The sequence below is a fragment of the Molothrus ater genome, chromosome 29 (assembly GCF_012460135.2).
Source record: "Molothrus ater isolate BHLD 08-10-18 breed brown headed cowbird chromosome 29, BPBGC_Mater_1.1, whole genome shotgun sequence".
In the NCBI taxonomy this organism is placed as follows: Eukaryota; Metazoa; Chordata; class Aves; order Passeriformes; family Icteridae; genus Molothrus; species Molothrus ater.
The window spans coordinates 357,217-380,079 of NC_050506.2; the positions used below are offsets into that span (position 1 = coordinate 357,217).

Sequence of the window (22,863 nt, forward strand, 5' to 3'; positions counted from 1 at the left end):
TGTCACCATGGTGGGGAGGTGACGCCACCCCTGGAGGACCTGTCACTCTCCTGGGGGACGCGTCACCCCCTCAGAGCACCTGCCACCCTCCCGAGGGGACCCTGGAATGTCCCAGGCTGTCCCCCCCGGTCACCTCTGTCCCCACAGGAGCCTCCTCGGGCGTCTCAGCCCGGTACTGGTCCCCCGTCATCTTCGTGGTGCTGGCCCTGCTCGTGCTCTTTGTCACCTACCAGAGGACCAAGGACAAAGGTCAGACCCAAAACCCCAAAACCCCAAAACGCCCAGAGGCCACCACCCCAAAATATCCAGAGGCCACCACCCCAAAATAATCAGAAATGCCCCAAAAGATCCAGAAGCCAAAACCTCAAAACCCCAAAAGATCCAAAGGCCACAAACCCCAAAATAATCAGAAATGCCCCCAAAGATCCAGAAGCCAAAACCCCAAAAGATCCAGAGGCCACAAACCCCAAAATAATCAGAAATGCCCCCAAAGATCCAGAAGTTAAAACCTCAAAAGATCCTGAAGTCAAAACCCCAAAACCCCAAAAGATCCAGAAGCCACAACCCCAAAATAATCAGAACTGCCCCAAAAAGATCCAGAAGCCACGACCCCAAAACCCCAAAATATCCAGAAGTCAAAATCTCAAAAGATCCAGAAACCACAACCCCAAAATAATCAGAAATGCCCCAAAAAGATCCAGAAGTCAAAACCTCAAAACCCCAAAAGATCCAGAGGCCACAATCCCAAAATAATCAGAAGTGCCCCAAAAAGACCCAGAAGTCACCACCCCAAAACCTCCAAAAGTGCCCCAAAATGTCCCTTTTTGGGGTGCAGCACCACCAGGGGGATCCTGATCCCAAATCCCTCCCATGGCCACAGTTCAGGGCTGGGGGCTCCCCCGTGCTCACATCCGGCTCCAAAATTCCCCAAATTCATCCCAAATTTCCCATCTGACCTCAAATTTGCCTCTTTTGGGGTCAGCTCTGCCCTTTGCTCCTCCAGTTCACACAAATTTTTGGGGTTTTGGGGTTTTTTCCCCGCTCCAAACCCAAACTGAGGCTCGGCTGGTTTTGGGGTTTTCCAAAGGGGATTTGGGGTGGAAAATCCAAGTTTTGGGTCTGTTCTGGTCACAGGGATCCGGGACAGGGCCACGGGCGGCAGCGACTCCTCAGGTGAGCCCTGTGGGGCTGGGGTAACTGGGGTAACTGGGGTAACTGGGATGTTTGTGTTTATTGGGGTGTTTTATTTTATTGGGGTATTTTTTTTTAATTGGGTGTTTGATTTTACTTTTATATTTTATTTTATTGGGATATTTTGTTGTATTGGGGTGGTTTTTTAATGGGTGTTTAATTTTATTGGGATATTTAATTTTTTCTGGGATTTTCAATTTTATTGGGATATTTTTTTCTGGGATATTCAATATTATTGGGATGTTTAATTTTTTCTGGGATATTCAATTTTATTGGGATATTTTGATTTTACCGGGATACTTTCTATTTTATTTTATTGGGATTTTTTTTGTATTGGGGTGTTTTTTATTGTTTTTTTTTTTTCTGAGATATTTAATTTTATTGGGATATTTTATTTTTTCTGGGATATTCAATCTTATTGAGATATTTTGATTTTACAGGGATATTTTCTTTTATATTTTATTTTATTGGGATATTTTGTTGTATTGGGGTGTTTTTTATTTTTTTTAATTTTTTTTTTTTACTGGGATATTTAATTTTATGGGGATATTTTATTTTTTCCGGGATATTCGATTTTATTGGGGTATTTTATTTTTTTTCTGGGATGTTCAATCTTATTGGGATATTTGGTTATCCCATCCCCGGAAGCGCCCAATTCCACTTTGGGACGGTGGGAATGTCCCTTCCCATGGGATTGGGGTGATCCTAAAGCTCCGGAATTCCCAAATCCCGGCGGTTCCCAGATCTCATCCCAACCCTTCCCTTGCAGATCTGGGGGCTCTGGTCCAGCCCCACGTCCACGACCCCATCCCAAAAATCCCGGAGCTCACTGAGACCCCCTTGGACCAGCCAGACCCTCCCCAGCCCCCGGTACTGCTGGGAAAAAGGGGAAAATTCCTGGGAAAATGGGAAAATTCCTGGGAAAAAACTGAATCCCTGGGAAAAAGGGACAATTCTTGGGAAAAAGAGAATTTCTGGGGAAAAGGGAAAATTCCTGGGGAAATGGGAAAATTCCTGGGAAAAAACTGAATTCCTGGGAAAAAGGGACAATTCTTGGGAAAAAGAGAATTTCTGGGGAAAAGGGAAAATTCCTGGGGAAATGGGAAAAATTCCTGGGGAAAAAGGGAAAATTCCTGGGGAAATGGGATTTCCTGGGGAAAAAGGACAATTCCTGGGATAAAGGGAAAATTCCTGGGGAAAACGGACAATTCCAGGGATAAAGGGACAATTCCAGGGATAAAGGGACAATTCCTGGGATAAAGCGACGATTCCAGGGATAAAGGGAAAATTCCTGGGGAAAAGAGACAATTCCGGGGATAAAGGGACAATTCCAGGGATAAAGGGACAATTCTGGGGATAAAGGGACAATTCCGGGGATAAAGGGACAATTCCAGGGATAAAGGGACAATTCCGGGGATAAAGAGACAATTCTGGGGATAAAGGGACAATTCCGGGGATAAAGGGACAATTCCAGCCTCTCCCAATTCCCGGTTTTCTCCTCCCCAGCCGGACTCGCCCCCGGGCGGCTCCTGAGGGTCCCAGGGTGGCCCCAGGGGCTCCCAGGCCCCCCCTGGGGACACGAGGCCACCCCGAGGCCCCTCCGGCATCCCCTGCACGAGGAACAGCACAAAAAGTGGGATTTTATCCCAAAAATCCCCGGAATTTCTCTGCCGGGACACGCAGCCCCCTCTGGTGTTTTCCTCCGCGTGTTTTGGGGCGGTTCTGGGGGATTTGGGGGTGGGATGAGCACAGGAGGGGCTGGACATTGACCCCAAACCCTCAGCCCCAAAATCCCAAGTTTTTGGCCCCATGGCTCCCAAAATTTTGGCCCCGTAGATTCCTAAAATTTAGTGGCAAACACCCCAAATCCCCGGCCTAATAAATCCCAAATCCTTGACCCCAGGGACCCCAAATCCTTGGCCACATATCCCCCAAATTCTTTGCCCCATAAATCCCAAATCCTTGGCCCCACAACGCCCAAATCCTTCGCCCCACACACCCCAAATCCTCGGCCCCACAAACCCCAAACTCTTGGCCCCGCAGCCCCCGAGCCGAAATAAATTTAAAAAAAAAAAAAAAGTCAAAACAGATTTATTTTATTAAAAAAACCAAAATTGTACAATTTTAGTTCCTCTATGAAAAAAAAAAAAAAAATAAAACAAACAAACAAAAAAAAAACAAAACCCAAAAAAACAACCAAACACCAACGGAAAAAATTCCTACCACTGCCGGAATGCTCCGATCCACTGCAAAAATCCGGGAAAATCCAAGCTTTCTTTATATATTAAAAACCATTAATTTGACATTTTACAACTTTCTACACGCATGCACAGAAATCTCGGCTCTGCGGGAAAACAAAATCCAAACCCAACCCCGAAAATGGAACAAAAAAAAAAAAAAGGGAATTTTGATCTCCCAAAATTCCCAAATGGAATTGTGAACTCCCCACCCCTCCCCAGGAAGATCCATCCCCTTTATTCTTTTTCTTTTTTTCTTTTTTTTTTTTTTTTTTTTTCAGGAAAACGCCCCAAAATGGGCTCCCAGTTCGAATTCCCCCCCCAGAAAAATTCCCCCCAAAAATTCCCAAAAAACCCCAGGAATTTCCTGGAATTCGGGTAGGGGATGGATCCCCCCCATTTTGCTACTGGTGCTTACTGGGGAAGCCTCCCCCGGCTCCAAACTCCCCCTCTTTTAGTGCTTAGGACAAAACCGACCCCAAAACCCGACCCCAAAAACGCCTCCCTGGAATGAAACCCGGCACTTCCGGCCCCACGAGGGTGGAGGTGGAACGTGGAGCGGGGAAGAGAAAAAAAAAAACAACAAAAAAATTGGGAATAAAATTCCTAAATCCATCCGTGAGGTATTTGTGACCTTAAAAACCAAAACCAGGAGAAGGCAGGAAAAAAAGAGGTTTGGTTTTTTGTTTTTTTTGCATCCCGATGGGAATTCTGCGGGATCACCTCGTTTGAGGGATGCTCCTGAAGGACCTCGCTGACGTCTCCTGGAGCCCCTCGGGGTCCCGGACCCAGGATTGCTCCAACGGCACCGGGAAGCCCCAGGGAGCTGCCGCTGGAATTTGGGATGCGGATCCCCTCAGGAGCAGCGAAACCCACCCAAAAAAACCCTCCCAAAACCTCAATCCAACCTTCAGCTCCTCCAAAAAATAAAAAACCCCCAGATTTCCACTCGTTTTTCCTAAAAAAAAAGAATTCAGCAGAGGCGAAGAGGGCGCTCCCAAAACCTGGGTGTGCACCAGGGGGAGCTTTTCCATAGCAGCCACGGGTTCCTGGAGATGATTCCAAAATTCCCTTGGGATCCCAAGCCCAGCCCCGGGGCCGGGCAGTGGTTTAAGGCCAGAGCCAGGACAGATGTCCAGGAGAGCACGGGCAGGAGCAGGAGGTCTGTGGGACCCCGGAGCTGCTCCAGGACGCTGGTGAAGAAGGAAGTTGGGAATTCTTGGGATTAGCCCTTGAGTTACGGCTCCAAAGGATCCGGATTTCGGGAATGAGGAGGAGGAGGAAGGGGAGGAGGAGGAGGAGGAGGAGGAGAAGGGGCTCAGCCACCTCAAGAAAGGACGAGTGGTCATGATCCCGGCAAGGCGCCGGAGCCGGGAGCGCCTTCCCCGGTTTTTCCGCGTCCCGGTGGCGCCGGAGGAGCCAAATTTGGGGCCTTGGAGCCGGAAGGATTTGGGAAAAAATCCCATCCCGGCCCATCACACCGAGGTCTCCGACTGCAGCCTCATGATGAACTTGTGCGACTTGGGGTCCACGAACTCCTCGGAGAGCTTGAAGAACGGGATCTTCTTGGTGGACACCACCAGGCTGAAGTCCTGGCGCTTGAGCACGAAGACCACGCCGTCCTTGAGGCCGTTGGTCACCGGCTCCTCGCTGACCAGCGTCCACTGCTTGGCCAGCCAGCGGTCCTTGTGGTACTGGATGGTGGGGCCGGCCGTCAGGTACCGCTCCAGGAAGGCCTTGGGGAAGGGGAGGGACACGGCGATGTCACCTCGGGGTGGCCCGGACCAGGTTTGGGTTTGGGTTTTGGAGAGGGGAGAACGGCCCCGTGGTGCTGCTTTGGGGGTTTTTGGGGATTGTGCAGTTGGGAAAGAGCTCCGAGGTGATTGAGTCGGAGCTGGGGCCAGTCCCCACCTTGTCCCCCAGAATTCCAGGAATTCCTTGGGGTGGCCACGCCAAACCTCCCTGAGCCCCTTCCAAGGCCTTTCCAGGAGGGATTTTCCAAATTTCCCACCCTGACACAGCTCGAGGCTGTTCCTTCTTGTCCTGCCCCATTCCCTGGGATCAGACCCCAAATCCCCCCCTGGCAGATCCCAAATCCCCCCCTGGATCCCCCTCTTCTCTGGGATCAGACCCCAAATCCGCCCTGGCAGATCCCAAATCCCCCCTGGATCCCCCTTTTCTCTGGGATCAGACCCCAAATCCGCCCTGGCAGATCCCAAATCCCCCCTGGATCCCCCTTTTCTCTGGGAGCAGACCCCAAATCCGCCCTGGCAGATCCCAAATCCCCCCCCGGATCCCCCTTTTCTCCAGGCTGAGCCGCCCCCATCTCCCTCAGGCTCCTCCATTCCCTTCTCCAGCTGCTCCAGCCCCATTCCCAGTTCCCCACGAGAAGAACCCAACCCCACCTCTCACTCCAACCCCTCATTTTTCCCCACGGGACGATCCCAAAGGGGACAACCCCACCCAAACCCCCGTCTGGGCACCTTGGGCGTCATGTCGTGGGTGATGCAGAACTCCAGGTGCTGCAGGATGCTCTCCATGGTGTGGTAGGGCTGCTGCTTGGTGGTCCTCAGGTACTTCTGCATGGCGCGGGCCATGGAGGCGAAGATGGCCTGGGCGGCCTCGCGCGGGTCCATGATCTCCCGCGGGTTCTTCTGCTCCTCCTCCTGCAGCCGCTTGATGTGGGTGAAGGCCTCCTCCACCGCCACCACCAGCCTGCGGGAGAGGCGGGGAACCCCGGGGGCTCGGGATGGGAAAACTCACGGATTTGGGATTGAAAACCCCGTGGATTTGGGACGGGAAACCCCGTGGATCTGTGATGGAAAAACCCCCTGGATTTGGGATTGAAAAACACCTTGGATTTGGGATTGAAAAACACCTTGGATTTGGGATAGGAAACCTTGTGGATTTGGGATGGAAAATCCCTTGGATTTGGGACAGAAAACCTCTTGGATTTGGGATGGGAAGCCTTATGGATTTGTGAGGGAAAAACTCGTGGATCTGGGATGAGAAACCTCATGGATTTGGGATGGAAAACCCCTTGGATTTGGGACAGAAAAATCCCTTGGATTTGGGATGGAAAACCCCTTGGATTTGGGACAGAAAAATCCCTTGGATTTGGGACAGAAAAATCCCTTGGATTTGGGATGGAAAACCTCGTGGATTTGGGATGGAAAACTGCTTGGATCTGGGGTGGAAAACCCCTTGGATCTGGGACAGAAAACCTCTTGAATTTGGGATGGGAAACCCCATGGACCCGGGATAGAAACTCCCTTGGATCTGGGCTGGAAACCCCTTGGATCCGGGATGGAAATCTTGGATCTGCTGGGCTTCACCCAAATGGACGGAGGAACCCAAGCTTCAACCAACTCGGCTGAAGATGCACCCACACGACCACCCTTGGGCTGCTCTGGGATCAGCCCCTGGCAGCTCCCCATCCATGAGAAACCTGGAAGGGGCCCCCCGCGGCATTCCCGAGGCCGGGAATCCAGGGGCTTTTTCCGCACCTGGCGCGGCGTTTCCGCACCCGGCGCTCGTGCTCGGCCTCCTCGTAGTAGAACTCGTTGTGGCTGTTGTCGCGCCGCCGCGCCGCCGCCGCGATCACCGCCCGCGACTGCCCCGTGGAGTTGTTGGTGGAATTCTCTGTTGGTGGAGCCGTCCAGGCCAGGGGTGAGCTCGGAAAAAAAAGCACCCGGAGCTCCCCCCAAAAAAATTCCGGAGGGGAAGGGAGGAAGCACCTGGAGCTCCCTCCAAAAAAAATTCCGGAGGGGAAGGGAATGCTGATCCCCTCCATCCCCCTCATTTGCAGGAAAACGCCCCAAAATGGGCTCCCAGTTCAAATTCCCCAAAAAATTCCCTCCAAAATTCCCCAAAAAACCCCAGGAATTTCCTGGAATTTCGGGTAGGGGGTGGATCCCCCCCATTTTGCTACTGGTGCTTACTGGGGAAGCCACAGAGCTCCCTCCAAAAAACCCCGGAGAGGAAGGGAGGAAGCACCCAGAGCTTCCCTCCAAAAAATTCCAGGGAGGAACGCGAGGATGGGGATGGAGGAACGGGAGGAGAAGGAGAGGGGGAAGCCAAGGGGCAAGGGGGAATGGAATCTCACCCTCGCCAAGGGAATAGACCTTAAAGCCGGACATTTTCTTGGAGAGGACGGATTTGGGAAGGTTGAGGAGGGCGGGGTTGTAGACCGGGAAGTCGTGGTAGTAATTCTCCAGGATCCACACGGCCGCTCGCTGGATGCTGCGGGGGGAAACACCGGGAACGTGGGGCAGGGGGAGAGCGGGAACGTGTGAGGGGGACACACGCCGAGGGACAGCAGGGGCTGGGAGGGAATTCCCAGGAAAAAATGTGGCTGCGCCATCCCTGGAAGTGTCCAAGGCTGGGTTGGAGCCACCTGGGATGGTGGGAGGCGTCCCTGCCCGTGGATCTGTAAGGGACTTCCAACCCAAACCATTCCATGATTCCATCAGTTCCCAGAGGAAAGAGCTCCAGGATCACCGAGTCCAAGCTCCCACTTGGTCATCCCGAGGAATCTCCAGGAATTCCTTGGACACCTCCAGGGGTGGCCACTCCAAACCTCCCTGAGCCCCTTCCAAGGCCTGGCCGCCCTTTCCAGGAGGGATTTTCCCAAATTTCCAGCCCTGGCACGGCTCGAGGCCGCTCCCTCTTGTCCTGACCTTGTTAGAGGACACAGTCTCAAGCTACATCAGGGAAGGGATAGGTTGGATATTAGGTAGAGATTTTTCACCAAAAGAATAATAAAATACTGGAATGCTCTTCCCAGGGAGGTGGCGGAATCACCATCTCCGGGTGTGTTTAAAAAAAGACTGGACACGGCACTGGGTGCTGCAGTCAAGGTGTTAGGGCACAGGTTGGACTCAGTGATCTCAGAGGGCTCTTCCAACCTCACCATTCCGTGATTCTGTGATCCTGTGACCCCATTCCCTGCAATCAGGTCCCAAACCCCCCTTGAAGGAACCCAAAATCTCCCTTTCCTCCAGGCTGATCCCCTCCATCCCCCTCAGAACATCTCCACGCCCCTCACCCCCTTTCCCACCCCAAAAAAAAAACCCCCATTCCCACCACGAGAGCATCCACCCACGCCACCGCCGGAGCCGTCCCCACCTGAGGTGGCCGACGTTGTAGAAGCGGCTGGCGCCGTCGGCCGAGCGCACGGCCTTGAGCGTGAACTGGGGCTGGAGCTGCCGCAGCTCCAGCAGCACCACGGCCAGGTAGTGCACGAAGAGCAGGGCGTCCACCAGGGACACGGCGAACTGCACCACGCCGCGGTAGTTGCGGTCCCGCGAGTCCAGGATCCGCACGCCGTAGAAGAGCCAGTAGGACACGACCAGCAGGAACACCAGCACCATGAGCAGCGCGCGGAAGACGAAGACGCGCGGGAAGAAGGCTTTGGGGCGGCGGAAGAACAAGGCCCAGCTGCCCAGCAGGAGGATGAGGAGTTTGAAGGCCACCGAGATGAAGAGCCCCTCGCAGGGCGTCCCGCAGGGCTCCAGCTCCTCCCGCCAGAGCAGCTGCGGGAGGAGGAGGAAGGCCAAGGGCGTGAGGAAGGCCAGGAGCGCCAGGGCCGCGCCCAGGGCCACGCCCAGGTGGCGGGAGCAGTCCAGGTGGGCGCTGTCCTCCATGTCCTTGGTGATGCGCGTGAGGTCATCGTGGGAGATGCTGTGCTCCGACGTCCCCGTCACCACCGTGGTGGTCTCGCCCCAGTTGTCGTCCTGGGGAGGGGACAGGGGACATTCCGAGGGGTGGCTTCGTGTCCCACCTGTCCCACCTCACCTCCAGGGCCTCCCACCGACCACCCAGGTGTCATCCTGAGCAGGGGACATTTCAAGGGGTGGCTTCGTGTCCCACCTGTCCCAGGTGGCCACCTCACCTGCAGGACCTCCCATCCTTTGCACCTCCAAGCCGAGAGTGTCCCCATTGTCACCCTGGGGAGGGGACAGGGGACATTCCAAGGGGTCCTACCTGTCCCAGGTGGGCACCTCACCTGCAGGACCTCCCACCCAGGTGTCATCCTGAGCAGGGGACATTCCGAGGGGTGGCTCCGTGCCCCACCTGTCCCACCTCACCTCCAGGGCCTCCCACCCACCACCGCTCCAGGAAGTGTCACCCTGGGGAGGTGACAGGGGACACTCCAAGGGGCGGTTCCCAAATCCCCTCAAACCCAGAGGAGCATTCCCTGTTTTCCAAACCCCCATCCCACCTCCACGCCGGGAGCGCTGCCCGGAGCCATCGCCCTCCTCAGGGTGGAGGAAGCTCAGCCTGGGCCTGGGACAGCGGCCGGGAATTCCGCTGGGAATTCTCCCTCCGGGAAAGCTCCGGCTCCGGCGGGAGCAGCTTTGGGACCGGGAAGCTCCCGGATTTCCTGGCCAACCCTTCCCGGCTGCCAGGGCCAGCAGGAACACGCCCGGCACGCCCCCGCAGCGCTGCCCGCGCCGGGAAGGCTGGGAATGCTTGGGAATGCTTGGGAATCCTTGGGAATTGTCGGGAATGCTTGGGAATGCTTGGGAATTGTCGGGAATGGCTCCGGACAGGCCCTTCCCCGCTCCAGAACCCCCTCTCCCAGCCGGAGAAAAGCCAAAAATCCTGGATTCCTTCCCAGCTGGATTCCTTCCCCCACCCCGTCCCTGTGTCTTTCCCTCATCCTGGTTTTGGGCACTCGGACATTCCTGGAATTTGGGTTTGTTTTTTTTTTTTGTTTTCCGTGTTGGAATTTTCCCCACAAACTTTTTTGCCAGAAAACTGGGAAATTCCCCCCTCTTTTTCCACGGATCCCTGGAAAATTCCAGCCCAGTTCCAGCCCGGAGCGCCCTGGGACGGTGGGAGGTGTCCCTGCCCATGGGATGATCCCCATCCCAGCAATTCCAGGGTTCCATGGATTTCGCTCCAAGGGGCAAAGCGGAGCCCAGGGCGCTCCAGGGCGGCTCCAGGAGCCCCATTCCCGGGAAAAGCCCCCATTCCCAGGAAAAGCCCCCATTCCCAGGAAAAGCCCCCATTCCCAGGCGGCTCCGGGAGCCCCATTCCCAGGAAAAGCCGCCGCAGAGGGAACATGAAAAGCGCCGGAGCCGCCGGCGTGGGCGGACTGGGAGAGGATGAAAGGCCGGGATCGGGCTGGAGAAATTCCAGAATTTGGGAACGAGGGGCACCAGGGGCGGGGCAGCCTCCCCTGTCCCACCCGGGGCGGGAATTTGGGGCAAACCCTCAAGGTTTGGGTTCGCTGGGATCGGATCCCGGGGGCGTTTTCCAGCCCTGGCGCCGCCGGAGCCGCGTCTCCTTTCCATTTTCTCATTTTCTCGTTTTCCCCGGGACCGGCCCGACCGGCCGGACCGCTCGGCCGGGAAATTCCGCCGGGAAAAATTCCACTGTGGGGGGGAAAAAGCTCCCGGGATCCCAAGGATTCCAGCCCTTTCCCCTCTGCGCTCACCCTCTCGTCCCCCCGCGTGGATTCGTTGTCCAGCAGAGGCTCCCCCGGCGCTTGGATCGTCACCGATTTGTCCCCGCGCGTCCCATCCCGGCTCTTGGAGCGGTGCCGCTCCCGCCGATCCCTGGGGAAAGCAGGGGGGAAAATGGGGAAAAATGGGGGGGAAAAAGCAGGAAAATGGGGGGAAAAAACCCCAGGAAAAATGGGGGGGAAATGGGGAAAAAAACCCAGGAAAAAAGGGGAAAAGTGGGGAAAAATAGTGGGAAAAATGGGGGGAAAAGAGTTGGGAAAATGGGGAAAAAAGTTGGGAAAAATGGGGAAAAAAGTGGGAAAAGCAGGGGAAAAAAGGGGGAAAAAATGGGATAAAAAGTGGGAAAAATGGGGAAAAAAGCGGGGAAATGGGGGGAAAAGTTGGGAAAATGGGGAAAAAAGCAGGAATAATGGGGAAAAAAGTGGGAAAAGTGTGACTGTGACACCCACTGTGATGGGGACACCCATTGGGATGGGGACACCCACCAAAGGTGGGGACGGGGGATGCGAGGTCCCTCACCTGTGCTTGCGGGAGCTGCGGGAATGGCCGGATTTGTAGGAATACCCGGAATACTGGGACTCGTTGTCCATGGCGTCGGAGCGCCGGGGCTTGTGCCGCTCCAGGATTTGGGATTTGGGTTTTCCCGGGAGGGCGGCCAGGGCCTCCTTCAGCGGGGGCTTCTTCAGGCCCAGGGGCACCTTCAGGAAGTCGACCGTGACCTTGAGGGGCTCAATTTTGTCACCTTGGGGTGGCCTCGCTCAGGAGAAAAGGACGCGCCCACCTGCGGGGGGGGACACACGGGCAGCGTCACTGGGGCCGGCCCAGCACGGCCCAGTATGGCCCAGCACAGCCCAGTATGGCCCAGTATGGCCCAGTACAGCCCAGCACCGCCCAGTATGGCCCAGCACGGCCCAGTACGGCCCAGCATGGCCCAGTACGGCCCAGCACGGCCCAGTACGGCCCAGTACGGCCCAGGATGGCCCAGTACGGCCCAGCACGGCCCAGCATGGCCCAGTACAGCCCAGTACGGCCCAGTACGGCCTAGCACGGCCCAGTATGGCCCAGTACGGCCCAGTATGGCCCAGTACGGCCCAGTATGGCCCAGCACGGCCCAGTATGGCCCAGTACGGCCCAGTACGGCCCAGTACGGCCCAGGATGGCCCAGTATGGCCCAGTACGGCCCAGGATGGCCCAGGATGGCCCAGGATGGCCCAGTACGGCCCAGAGCCCCTCCTGTCCCTGCATCCCTTTCCCAGATGGGAAACGGGGCTGGGAAAGGAAATTCGGGATGGGCAGGAAAAGGGGATTTGGGGTCAGGAGGGAGAGGGAATTCGGGATGAGCAGGGAGAGGGAATTTGGGATCTGGGGCTGTGTCCCCCCCTTGGGAATCTGGGATTCCGTCGGGATGATCCTGCCAAGCCCCGCTGCCTTTTCCCAGGGTTTTGGGGGAATCTGGACGCCCCAGTCCCGCAGTCTGGGAGGCCCCAGCTGCCTCTGGGAGCCATCCCAGCCTCCCAGGTTTCCATGGAAATCCCATTCCCACCGAATCCACCCCAAAAAACCCTCGGGCCCCTTTTCCAAGGCCCCGGGAAAGGGGGAGAAGGGGTCAGGGAGGCGCAAAGGGGGAAGGGGGGAATTCCTTTGTCCGGAATTCCGGATGATCCCACACGGATCTCCATGGAAACCGAGGCCTTTCCCGCTGCCGCCGTCGCCCGGGAGACGGGAACGGGGCTGGGAGACGCTGGGGGTCCCAGTATGGCCCAGTAAGAGATGGATCCTGTCCCAGTAATGGGTGGATCCTGTCCCAGAATGTCCCAGTAACCCCAGTAATGGGTGGATCCTGTCCCAGTGTGTCCCAGTAACCCCAGTAAGAGCCGTGTACTGGGAGTCCAGTAGCCCCAGTAAGAGATGGATGCTGGAGGCCCCAGTACGTCCCAGTCCCCTCAGTAATGGGGTGGATCCTGTCCCAGTATGTCCCAGTAACCCCAGTAAGGGTTGGATCCCGGGCTCCCAGTCTCCCCAGTAGCGCCAGTAAGGGCTAGATCCTGTTCCAGAATCCCCGATAATGGGTTGATCCTGTCCCAGTATGTCCCAGTAACCCCAGTAAGGGCTGGATCCTGTCCCAGTCCCCCCAGTAAGGGCTGGATCCTGGGCTCCCAGTAACCCCAGTAATGGGTGGATCCTGTCCCAGTCCCCACAGTAGTGGCTGGCTCCCATCCCAGTATCCCCAGTCCCCCCAGTATGTCCCAGTATCCCCAGTATGCCCCAGTCCCCCCAGTATCCCCGGGCTCACTCACCGGGCGGCTCCGGCGGCGGCGGCTCCGTCCCGGCGCTCACCGAGGCCTTTGGAGCGTCCGGAGCCTCCGGAGGGGCCGGCATCGAACACGGGCCGGGCATGGGGGGCTGCTCACGGCACGGGGGGGCCGCCCTGGAGCTGCGGGAGCCGAGCAACGGCAGTTCGGGACCGATTCCCGAATTCCTGAATTTCCCGATTCCCGAATTCCCAAATCCCGCCAATTCCCAACCCCGCCAGTTTTCCAATCCCGCCAATTCCCATGTCCCACCAATTCCCAAATTCCCAATTCCCAACCCCGCCAATTTTCAAATCCCGCCAATTCCCAATCCCACCAATCCCACCAATTCCCAGATCCCGCCAATTCCCGGATCCCGCTGCTCAGGGATTCCTTGGGAGCACCACGGAAAAGCGATTGCACACCCCACCCCGGGCATCCCAAAATTTTTGGGAATCGTCCTCCTGGATGATCGGCCGGGATAGGTTTGGGGTTTCCCGGGAATCCCTGAGTTTTCCTGGAATCCCGGTGTCTGCGGCTGAAATGAACTTGGGGTTTTCAAGGAATCCTGGGGTTTTCCAGAATTCCTAGGGTTTTCCACAATTCCTGGGGTTTCCCATGAATCCCGGGATTTTCCAGGTGTTCCGAGGTCTCTTGGCCCCAGCCTGTGGATTCAGCCAAAATAAATTCGGGATTTTCCAGGAATCCATGAATTTGACAGGTGTTGTCCCCGTCCCAAAGGGAATTCAGGAATTCCAGCAGGAATCCGGGATCCTGGAGCTCCTCATCCTCTCGTTCCAGCAGTGAAAAAAAAAGAGGGATTTTTCTTGGAATCTTTTCCAGCAGAGCTGGTTCCACAGCCCCGGAAAGGCCGGGAATGGATTCCCGGGCTCTGGGAGATGCCGGGAGCCAGAGCCAGATGCAAAAGAGGAGGAGGAGGAAAATTCCCATTTTTTAATCCTGGGATGATCAAAGCTCCCAAAAAACCCCCCCAGGGCCGGAGAGGCTTCGCCATTCCCGACGTCTTCAAGCCCAGGCTGGAATTTTTCTGGGGATGGGGCTCAGGATCAAAGCCCTGAGCCTCAAATCCAACGTTTGGGATTCAAATGTTCCCCAAAAGAGCGAAAATAATTAAACATAAAAAAAAAATAGATCCAAGTGTTTCCAGATGAAAAAGCTTCTTCCCAACAGCTCCAGAGGGAGAATTCCAAGAGGGAAATCGGCTCCTTCCTGATCCAGGGTTCTGGGAAAGCTGGGAATGAGTTTTCCTGGGAAAAATCCCACTTGGAGAGGGAGAATCCGGCGGATGAAGGGTCCGGGATTCCCATCCTGGAGGAACTGGGGAGGGCTGGGAATGGGGTGGGAATCCCAGAAAATCCCGGGATTGTCCAGGCTGGGAAGGATCTCCGAGGTCACCGAGTCCGAGCTGGGATGGATCAAACGCGAATTCCAGGGATTCCCTGCAGGGATGGGGATCCAGCCCTCCCTGAGCCCCCTCTGGTGCTTCCCAACCCTTTTCCCATGGAAAAACCATCCCAAATTTCCAGCCCTGGCACAGCTCGAGGCCGTTCCCTCTTGTCCTGCCCCATTCCCTGGGATCAGATCCCAAATCCCCCCTGGCTCCCCCTTTTCTCCAGGCTGAGCCCCCTCAGGATCCCCCATTCCCTTTTCCAGCTGCTCCAGCCCCGTTCCCATCCCTGGAATTTCCCACTTCCCTTCCCAGCCCCTTTTTCCACGAGGATCCAACAGCACTGCAGCACCTGGGAAACCAAATCCTGCAGCTGGAGGATCCTGGAGTCCCAAATTCCCAGCAAAAAATTTCCAGGATTCCGGAATTCCCACCCCACAGCCCTAAATCCCTCCACCCCAAATTCCCGGGGAATTGCTCAGGATTCCCTGGAGAAATCCCAAATCCCATCTTCTCGTCCCTTCCAACAGTCCCAAATCCGCTTCCGGGTGGCTCCATGGGATTTGGGAAGGCCCATCCCAGAAATCCACGTCCTCGCTCGGAACTCCGACGTTTTCTTCAGGAAAAACCCCGAAATCCCAATTGCTGCCCCCAAAGGACACCGGGATCTCCCGGGACTGGGGGTTTGGATCCATGAGAACTCTTCTCCAGCAGCTCCCGATCCTTGGGGATCCCCCCAACCCATTTTCCACGTCCCGGATCCCGGAAAAGCGGCGCAGGGACGGGATCCAGCGGGATCCGGGAGCGCTGGGACGTTCCCATCACATCCAGGGATCCTGCAGGGCTGAACCTCCTGGGGTTTGGCCGGAATTCCCAGCTGGGAATTCCCAAATCCCTTCCCAGGCCTCTTCCCGGCCCGACAATGAATCCATAAAACCTCGGGGAACTCATCCCAAATCCCGAATTAAGCCGGATCCGCCACCTCGGGGCTGCTCCCTCCGGCCCCATTGTCTGCCGGGAGCCGGGGAAAAACAAGGAATTCCTTCCTCCCGTGGGATCGCTCCAGGGATCGCTGGGATGTCCCCAACCCCTCTGGAATACGCGGGGAGGGGACACGGGGGGACCTCGAGCCCGCAGCGGCCGCCCCCAGGTCCCCGCCGCCTGTTAATTGTTAATTGTTCATTAATTAAATCGTCCGAGCTTCACAAAGCGCCTGGAAAATCCTCGGGATCCCGTCTGGGTCCCAGCCCCATCCTCGAATTTCCGCGACGGAGAAGATTCGAATTATCCCGAAATCTCCTTTTTTTTGTTGTTGTTGTTTTGATTTCTTTTTTTGTTGTTTTGCTGCGTTTTCACCTCCGCCCGCGGGGGGAAGAAGATCCCAAAGGAAAAAAAACCAAAACCATCCCAGGCCGGGATCTCCAGGAACCGGCTCAGGATCCAGGAACCGACTTGGGATCCCCAGGAACCGGCTCGGGATCCGGGAACCGGCTCGGGATCCCCAGGAACCGGCTCGGGATCCGGGAACCGGCTCGGGATTCGGGAACCGGCTCGGGATCCCAGGAACCGGCTCGGGATCCCCAGGAACCGGCTCGGGATCCAGGAACCGGCTCGGGATCCGGCCGGGGCTGTCGCGGAGCCGGGGGGCACCGGGCACGCCCGGCACAGGGAGCCCCGGGCACCGGGCAGGGCGTGGGGACACCGGGGGACAGCAGCGACAGCGGGGGACGCGGAGGACAGGGAGGGACAGCGGGGGACAGGGGGGCGACACAGGGGGCAGCGGGGACATGGGGGGGACACGAGGGACAGGGGGGACACGGGGGACACCGGGCCCAGGGACCCCCGGGACGGCCCCGCCCGGGCACCGGGGAGGGCATGGGGACAGCGGGGACAGCGCTGGGGACACCCCAGGGACACCCGCAGGTGACGGGGGGGACACCGGGGACACCGCGCAGGTGACGGGGACACCGGGGACACCGGGGACGCCCCGGGGACGCCCCGCAGGTGCCCCCGGGATGGGCACAAAGCGCTCGAGGCCGCCGCGCCACCCCGGGGCACATTCGGGGGGTCCCGGGGGTCGCACCGCGCCCCGAGGAGGCTCCGGCAGAGCCCCGAGCGCGTCCCCGCGGGGGCCCGGGGGGGTCCCATCGCCCCCTCCCCAGCCGGGACCCCCGCGCCGCGCTCGGGGCTCCCGCAGCCGCCGCCGCCAGCGCAGGAAAAGCCGCGGCTGGCGGGGCCCTTCCCGCAGGGAGCGCGGCCCCGGCCCGGCCCCGCTCCCCGCCCAGCCCCGGGGCCGCTGCCGCTGCCCGGGATCCCCCCGGGAGCGGCCCGAGCCCCCCCGGCGCCCCCCACTCACCATCGCCCCGCACCTTTGTGCGCGTCCCCCCCGCACCCGAACCCCGGCGGCGGCGGCGGCGGCGGCGGCGGCGGCGGAGGAGGAGGAGGAGGAAGAGGAGGAGGAGGCGGAGGAAAGCCCCGCTCCCCCCGGCGCCCCCGCTCCCGCCCCATTGTCTGCGCTGCGCGCTCCCGGCGCCGCCTCGGGGCCATTGTCTGGGGCGGGGGGACACCCGCGCACCCCCCGAAATCCCGCGGAGCCCCCCCGATATTGGGGACCCCTCCCCGAACACCCAGGGACCCCCCCAGGCCGGGGGGATTTGGGGTGAGGATGCGCTTTTTTGGGGGAGGGGGCGTTTTATGAGGAGGGTCCCCCGTTTTTTGGGGAGGGGGCGGCGTCGCTTGGGGAACAGTCTCCGTTTTTAGGGGGGGCAACGAGGATTGAGCCCCCACCTCGTGTCACCCCCGCTCGGAGCTACCGCAAGGGGTATCCGCACCCCAACATCGTCCCCAAAGGGGTCTCGGCACCCCAAAACCGCCCCCCCAAAGGGTTCTTAACCCCCCCAAATTGCCCCCAAGGGGTCTCAGCCCACGGGGGGGGGGGGCACAGCGCCGCTGCTCCCACCTTGTTTCGGGGTTTGGGGAAGGATTCTGAACCCCATAACCCCTCCTTCCCCCCCAAAAAAACGGGGCTTGGGGTCCTGGGTCCGGCTGAGCCCCCTCAGGATTTGGGGTGTCCTGGGGGGGTCCGGCCGAGCCCCCCGGCTTTGGGGTCACCCCCGACCCTCAGCCCCAGCGGTTCCCGGCTGCTGGAAGACCCCAGCCCCATCCCTGCGGATATGGGGGGGGGCCCAGGACACACTTGGGGACACACCTGGGGACACACACCTGGGGACCCCCGGCCTGCAGCAGAGCCGGGATTTTCGGGGGGCTCAGGGCCAGCAGCACCGCCCGAGGCAGCAGAGGCCGCTGGGGACACACGGGGGGCTCCAGCACCTTCATCCCCCACAAAGGGAGGGACCCCAAATCCCCCCGAGCCCCCCAAATCACCCGGGGGTCCCCAAAGCCTGCGGAGCGCGGGGGGGGCGCGGCCGCTGCCCGGAACAGCCGGGCGCTCAGTGGGCGAGGCTGGGACCGCGCTGGCCACGCCCCCCGCGGCGCTGGCCAATGGCGTGAGGCGGGCGCGGAGAGCCGCGCTGCCATTGGTGGGATTGAAATGCGTGGTGGGGACTCAATGGGGAGGCGGGGCCGGGAGGGGAACTGGGGCGGGGGGCGAGGGGAGAGCGGGAATTTGGGGAGATTTGGGGCGGGGGGAGACCGGGATTTTGGGGAGATTTGGGGGGGGGATTTGGGGCAAGGGGAGATCGGGATTTTGGGGAGATTTGGGGGGGGATTTAGGGCGGGGGGATTTAGGGGCTGGGGGCTCTGGGGTGATGGGAAAGCGGTTATGGGGCTGGGGGCGATGGGGTTATGGGGCAATGGGCTCAGCGCCCCCCACCCCATTATTTCACAGCCTAATGAGCCGAAATAATGACCCCCCCAACACAGACCCTCCCGAGCTGCGACCCCAAACCCGACTCCTGGCGCCCCCATTGTTGTGGGGTCTGTGCTGGGGGGTCCCTGGTGACCCCATTGTTGTGGGGAGGGGTCCCTGGTGACCCCATTGTTGTGGGGTCTGTCCCGGGGTGTCCCAGGGCCGCCCCCGCAGCTGCCCCGGGGCGCTCCCGCCCCGCTCGGCGATGATTTATGGGGCTGGGGGTCGTTCCCCGGGATGATTTATGGGGTCGGGGCTCGTTCCCGGCCAGATGGGGCTGCGGCAGCTGGGAAGGGGCGCTCGGCCCCACCCCGGCCTTTATGGGGCCGCCCCTCCCCTCCGAGGGCTGCGGGAGGGGACGCGGCCCTAAAGGGTCTGGGGACAACGAACCCTAAAGGGGTTTGGGGACAACGAACCGAAAAGGGTCTGGGGACAATGAACCCTAAAGGGGTTTGGGGACAATGAACCCTAAAGGGGTTTGGGGACAAGGAGGCCTAAAGGGGTTTGGGGACAATGAACCCCAAAGCGGTTTGGGGACAATGAGCCCTAAAGGGGTTTGGGGACTGCCACAATGGGTACACGGCCCTAGAGGGGTTTGGGGACAATGAACCCCAAAGGGGTTTGGGGACAATGAACCCTAAAGGGATTTGGGGACAATGAACCCCAAAGACTTTGGGGACAATGAACCCCAAAGGGGTTTGGGGACTGCCACAATGGGTACACGGCCCTAAAGGGGTTTGGGGTTCCCAAATTGAGGGAGGGCTGTCCCCAAATTAGGGGGGCAGCAGGGCTGGAGGGGCCCGGCAGGGGGCGCTGCTGCCCCGGCGGCGGTTGGGGACAGGGGGACAATCCCGGGGGGATGTTGGGGACACATTGGGGACACCCAGGAGCAATTCCCTGATTTTTGTCCCAAGCCCAGGTGGATTTTCCCAAGGAATTGGGATTTCTGGGATTTTCCAGAGGGATGGAGAGGACGGGAAGGGCTGGGAATAGGGGGAAAAATGGGAATAGGGGGAAAAAATGGGAATTTGGGGAAAAATGGGAATAGGAGGAAAATTGGAATGGGAATGGGGGAAAAAATGGGAAGAGGGGAAAAAGATGGGAAGAAGGGAATAAAATGGGAAGAGAGGAAAAAAATGGGAATTGTGCCGGGAAAGGCTTGGAGAGGCCAGGACAAAGGGCCGGAATTCCCAATCTGTCAGGCCGGAATCTCAATGAGAGCCGAGAGTTCCCATTGTGAGGGGGACAATGGGGCCAGATGGGGCCGGGGCCCCAAAGGGGTTTGGGATCTGCCAGGATGGGCAAAACCGACCCTAAAGGGGATTGGGAATGGGCAAACTGACCCTAAAGGGGATTGGGAATGGGGACAGGGCCCTAAAAGGGATTGGGAATGGGGAAAACCGACCCTAAAGGGGTTTGGGAATGGGGAAAACTGACCTTAAAGGGGATTGGGAATGGGGAAAATGGGCCCTAAAAGGGTTTGGGAATAGAGACAGGGCCTTTTCCTTTTCCCCCCAAAAGTGCACAAGGACACAGTGGATAAGTTAATAATAATAGTAATATTAAATAATGATAGCAATAAATAATAAATAATAATAATTCTCAATAAATAAATTAATTCCATAAATATCCTCATGGCACAGAGACAGGGGAGGGAAGGGTTTGGGGGGAAAAGGGGGAGCTGGCCCCAGGAATTCCAGCTCCAGTTCCTCTGGGAATTCCTGCTCCAGTTCCTCTGGAAATTGCGGCTCCACCCTTTTGGGATTTGCTGCTCCAACCTTTTGGGATTTGCTGTCCCAGCTCTCTGGGATTTGCGGCTCCGTTCCTCTGGGAATTTCAGCTCCGTTCCTCTGGGAATTGCTGCGCCAGTTCCTCAGGAATTGCAGCTCCAAACCCTTGGGAATTGTGGCCCCACCCTCTGGGATTTGCTCTTCCAAATTTTAGGGTTTTGCTGCTCCAACCTTTTGGGTTTTGCTGCTCCAACCTTTTGGGATTTGCTGCTCCATCCCTCTGGAATTGCTGCTCCAGTTCCTCTGGAATTGCTGCTCCAAAGCCCCGGGAGCAGGGCCGGGGAGTGGGGGGCGGCAGGGTGGGCAGACGGACGGACACAGGGACGGACACAGGGATGGACCCAGGGATGGACACAGGGATGGACACGTGGATGGACACAGGGATGGACACAGGGACGGACACATGGATGGACACAGGGACGGACCCAGAGATAGACACAGGGATGGACACGTGGATGGACACAGGGATGGACACAGGGATGGACCCAGGGATGGACACAGGGATGGACACGTGGATGGACACAGGGATGGACACAGGGACGGACACAGGGATGGACACAGGGATGGACACAGGGATGGACACGTGGATGGACACAGGGATGGACACAGGGATGGACACAGGGACAGACACAGGGATGGACCCAGGGATGGACACAGGGATGTGTCACACTCGTCCAGGACGTGGTTCAGGTAGGGGATAGCCAGGTGGACACACGGACGGACACACGGACAATCACAGGCCCAGGACGTGGTTCAGGTAGGGGATAGCCAGGTGGACACACGGACGGACACACGGACAATCACACGTCCAGGACGTGGTTCAGGTAGGGGATGCAGCAGCCCGGGCGCAGGATCTCGATCTCGGACAGGGGCAGCGTGGGCAGCAGGGATGGACAGACAGACACACGGATGCATGGACGGACACACGGACAATCACACGTCCAGGACGTGGTTCAGGTCGGGGATGCAGCAGCAGCCTGGGCGCAGGATCTCGATCTCGGACAGGGGCAGCGTGGGCAGCAGGGACGGGCGCGGGGACGGACAGAGGGGCGCACGGCTGGACAGACGGCCAGGTCAGACGTCCAGGACGTGGTTCAGGTAGGAGATGTAGCAGATGGCCAGGCGCAGGATCTCGATCTTGGAGAGTTTCTTGTCGGGGGGCAGCGTGGGCAGCAGGCGCCGCAGCTCCCCGAAGGCCACGTTGAAGGCCTCCACGCGGATGCGCTCCCGCGTCGCGTGCGCCGTCCGGTACTTGGCCGTGGCCCGGCGCCGGCGCCGCCGCTCCTCGCGGGTCAGCGGCTCCGCGCCGGCACCAGAACCGGCACCGGCAGCCGGGGAGGGAGCGGGGCCGGGGTGGGATGAGGGGATGGAGAGGGAGGGGGGGTCAGAGCTCAGCATCATCGTCAGCGGGAGAGGGGACGGGGACAAAGCGACCCTGGGGCAGCTCCGAACGGATGCTGGGGTTTGGGGACAGCTCCAGAGGGATCCTGGGGACAGCTCCAAAGGGATCCCGGGCTTTGGGGACACTTCAGAACTGAACTGGGGACTTGGGGACAGCTCCAAAGGGATCCTGGGGCTTTGGGGACACTTCAGAACTGAACTGGGGGCTTGGGGACAGCTCCAGAGGGATCCTGGGGACAGCTCCAAAGGGATCCCGGGCTTTGGGGACACTTCAGAACTGAACTGGGGGCTTGGGGACAGCTCCAGAGAGATCCTGGGGACTTGGAGACAGATCTGAACTGACCCTGGGGACTTGGGGACAGATCCTAAGGGATTGTGGGCTTTGGGGACAATTCCAAAGGGATCCGGGGCACTTGGGGATAATTCCAAAGAGATCCCAGGGATTTGGGGACAGCAGCAAAGGGATCCTGGGTTTGGGGACAGTTCTGAACTGAACTGGGGACTTGGGGACAGCCCCAAAGGGATCCTGGGGACAGCTCTGAACTGATCCTGGGGGTTCGGGGACAGCCCCAAAGGGATCTTGGGTGTCTGGGGACGATTCCAAAGGGATCCCGCAGGTTTGGGGACACCTCCAAGCTGGCCCCAGGGATTTGGGGACACCTCAGGAGAAGCTGATCCCGGTGTTTTGGGGTCCCCTCTAAGCTGCTCCCGGGGCTGTTGGGGTCACCTCAGCAGGAGAAGTCCCCGGATTTGGGGTGCCCGTCCCCGGCTCCCAGCGAGGCCCGTGGGGGGATCCTCCTCCTCCTCCTCCCCATCACATTCCAGCCGGGAATTGGGGCGTTTTCCTCGGGAATTCCATGGTCCGGGAGAAAACTGCCCCAGGGGACAAATCCGGAGGCATAAAAATGGGATCGAGTTTTTCCCGAGGTTTTTGGGGTTTTTGGGGTCAGGATGCGGCTCCGGAGCCCTCAGGGGTCAGATCCCGACGGGTCTGGAAAAGAAGGATCGGGAATTTCAGCTCCGGGTGGGAAAGGAGCCGGGAGAGGCATCAAATAAAACAATAAAAATGAAATCATAATAATAAAAAAAAGGTAAAAATTAAAATAAAGTAAAAACATGGGAAGATCAAGTAATGAAATATAATATAATATAATATAATATAATATAATATAATATAATATAATATAATATAATATAATATATAT

At 58.3% G+C, this 22,863-nt stretch overlaps 2 protein-coding genes across 4 annotated transcripts; both read right to left on the bottom strand.

The window, feature by feature from the left end:
- Positions 1 to 3,277: 3,277 nt before the first annotated feature.
- On the bottom strand, positions 3,278 to 17,032 carry VANGL2 (VANGL planar cell polarity protein 2). Of its 3 annotated transcripts, none has more exons than XM_054517672.1 (9): positions 16,969 to 17,032; positions 13,198 to 13,334; positions 11,420 to 11,681; positions 10,873 to 10,993; positions 8,556 to 9,163; positions 7,534 to 7,670; positions 6,935 to 7,070; positions 5,912 to 6,143; positions 3,278 to 5,164 (listed from the first exon to the last, which is right to left on the bottom strand). In XM_054517672.1, the coding sequence occupies exons 3-9, from the start codon at positions 11,488 to 11,490 to the stop codon at positions 4,904 to 4,906; spliced, it is 1,566 nt and encodes a 521-aa protein (XP_054373647.1). In that variant the 5' UTR covers positions 11,491 to 11,681; positions 13,198 to 13,334; positions 16,969 to 17,032; the 3' UTR covers positions 3,278 to 4,903. The 3 variants fall into 3 exon arrangements, with proteins under 3 accessions (XP_054373647.1, XP_036254029.1, XP_036254031.1); XM_036398136.2 differs by having other exon boundaries at positions 16,956 to 17,011; XM_036398138.2 differs by lacking the exon at positions 16,969 to 17,032 and having other exon boundaries at positions 13,198 to 13,387.
- Positions 17,033 to 21,331: 4,299 nt separating this feature from the next.
- On the bottom strand, positions 21,332 to 21,658 carry NHLH1 (nescient helix-loop-helix 1). The gene has a single exon (XM_036397662.1). It carries the CDS (start codon positions 21,656 to 21,658, stop codon positions 21,332 to 21,334), a length of 327 nt encoding a protein of 108 aa, XP_036253555.1.
- Positions 21,659 to 22,863: the final 1,205 nt, after the last annotated feature.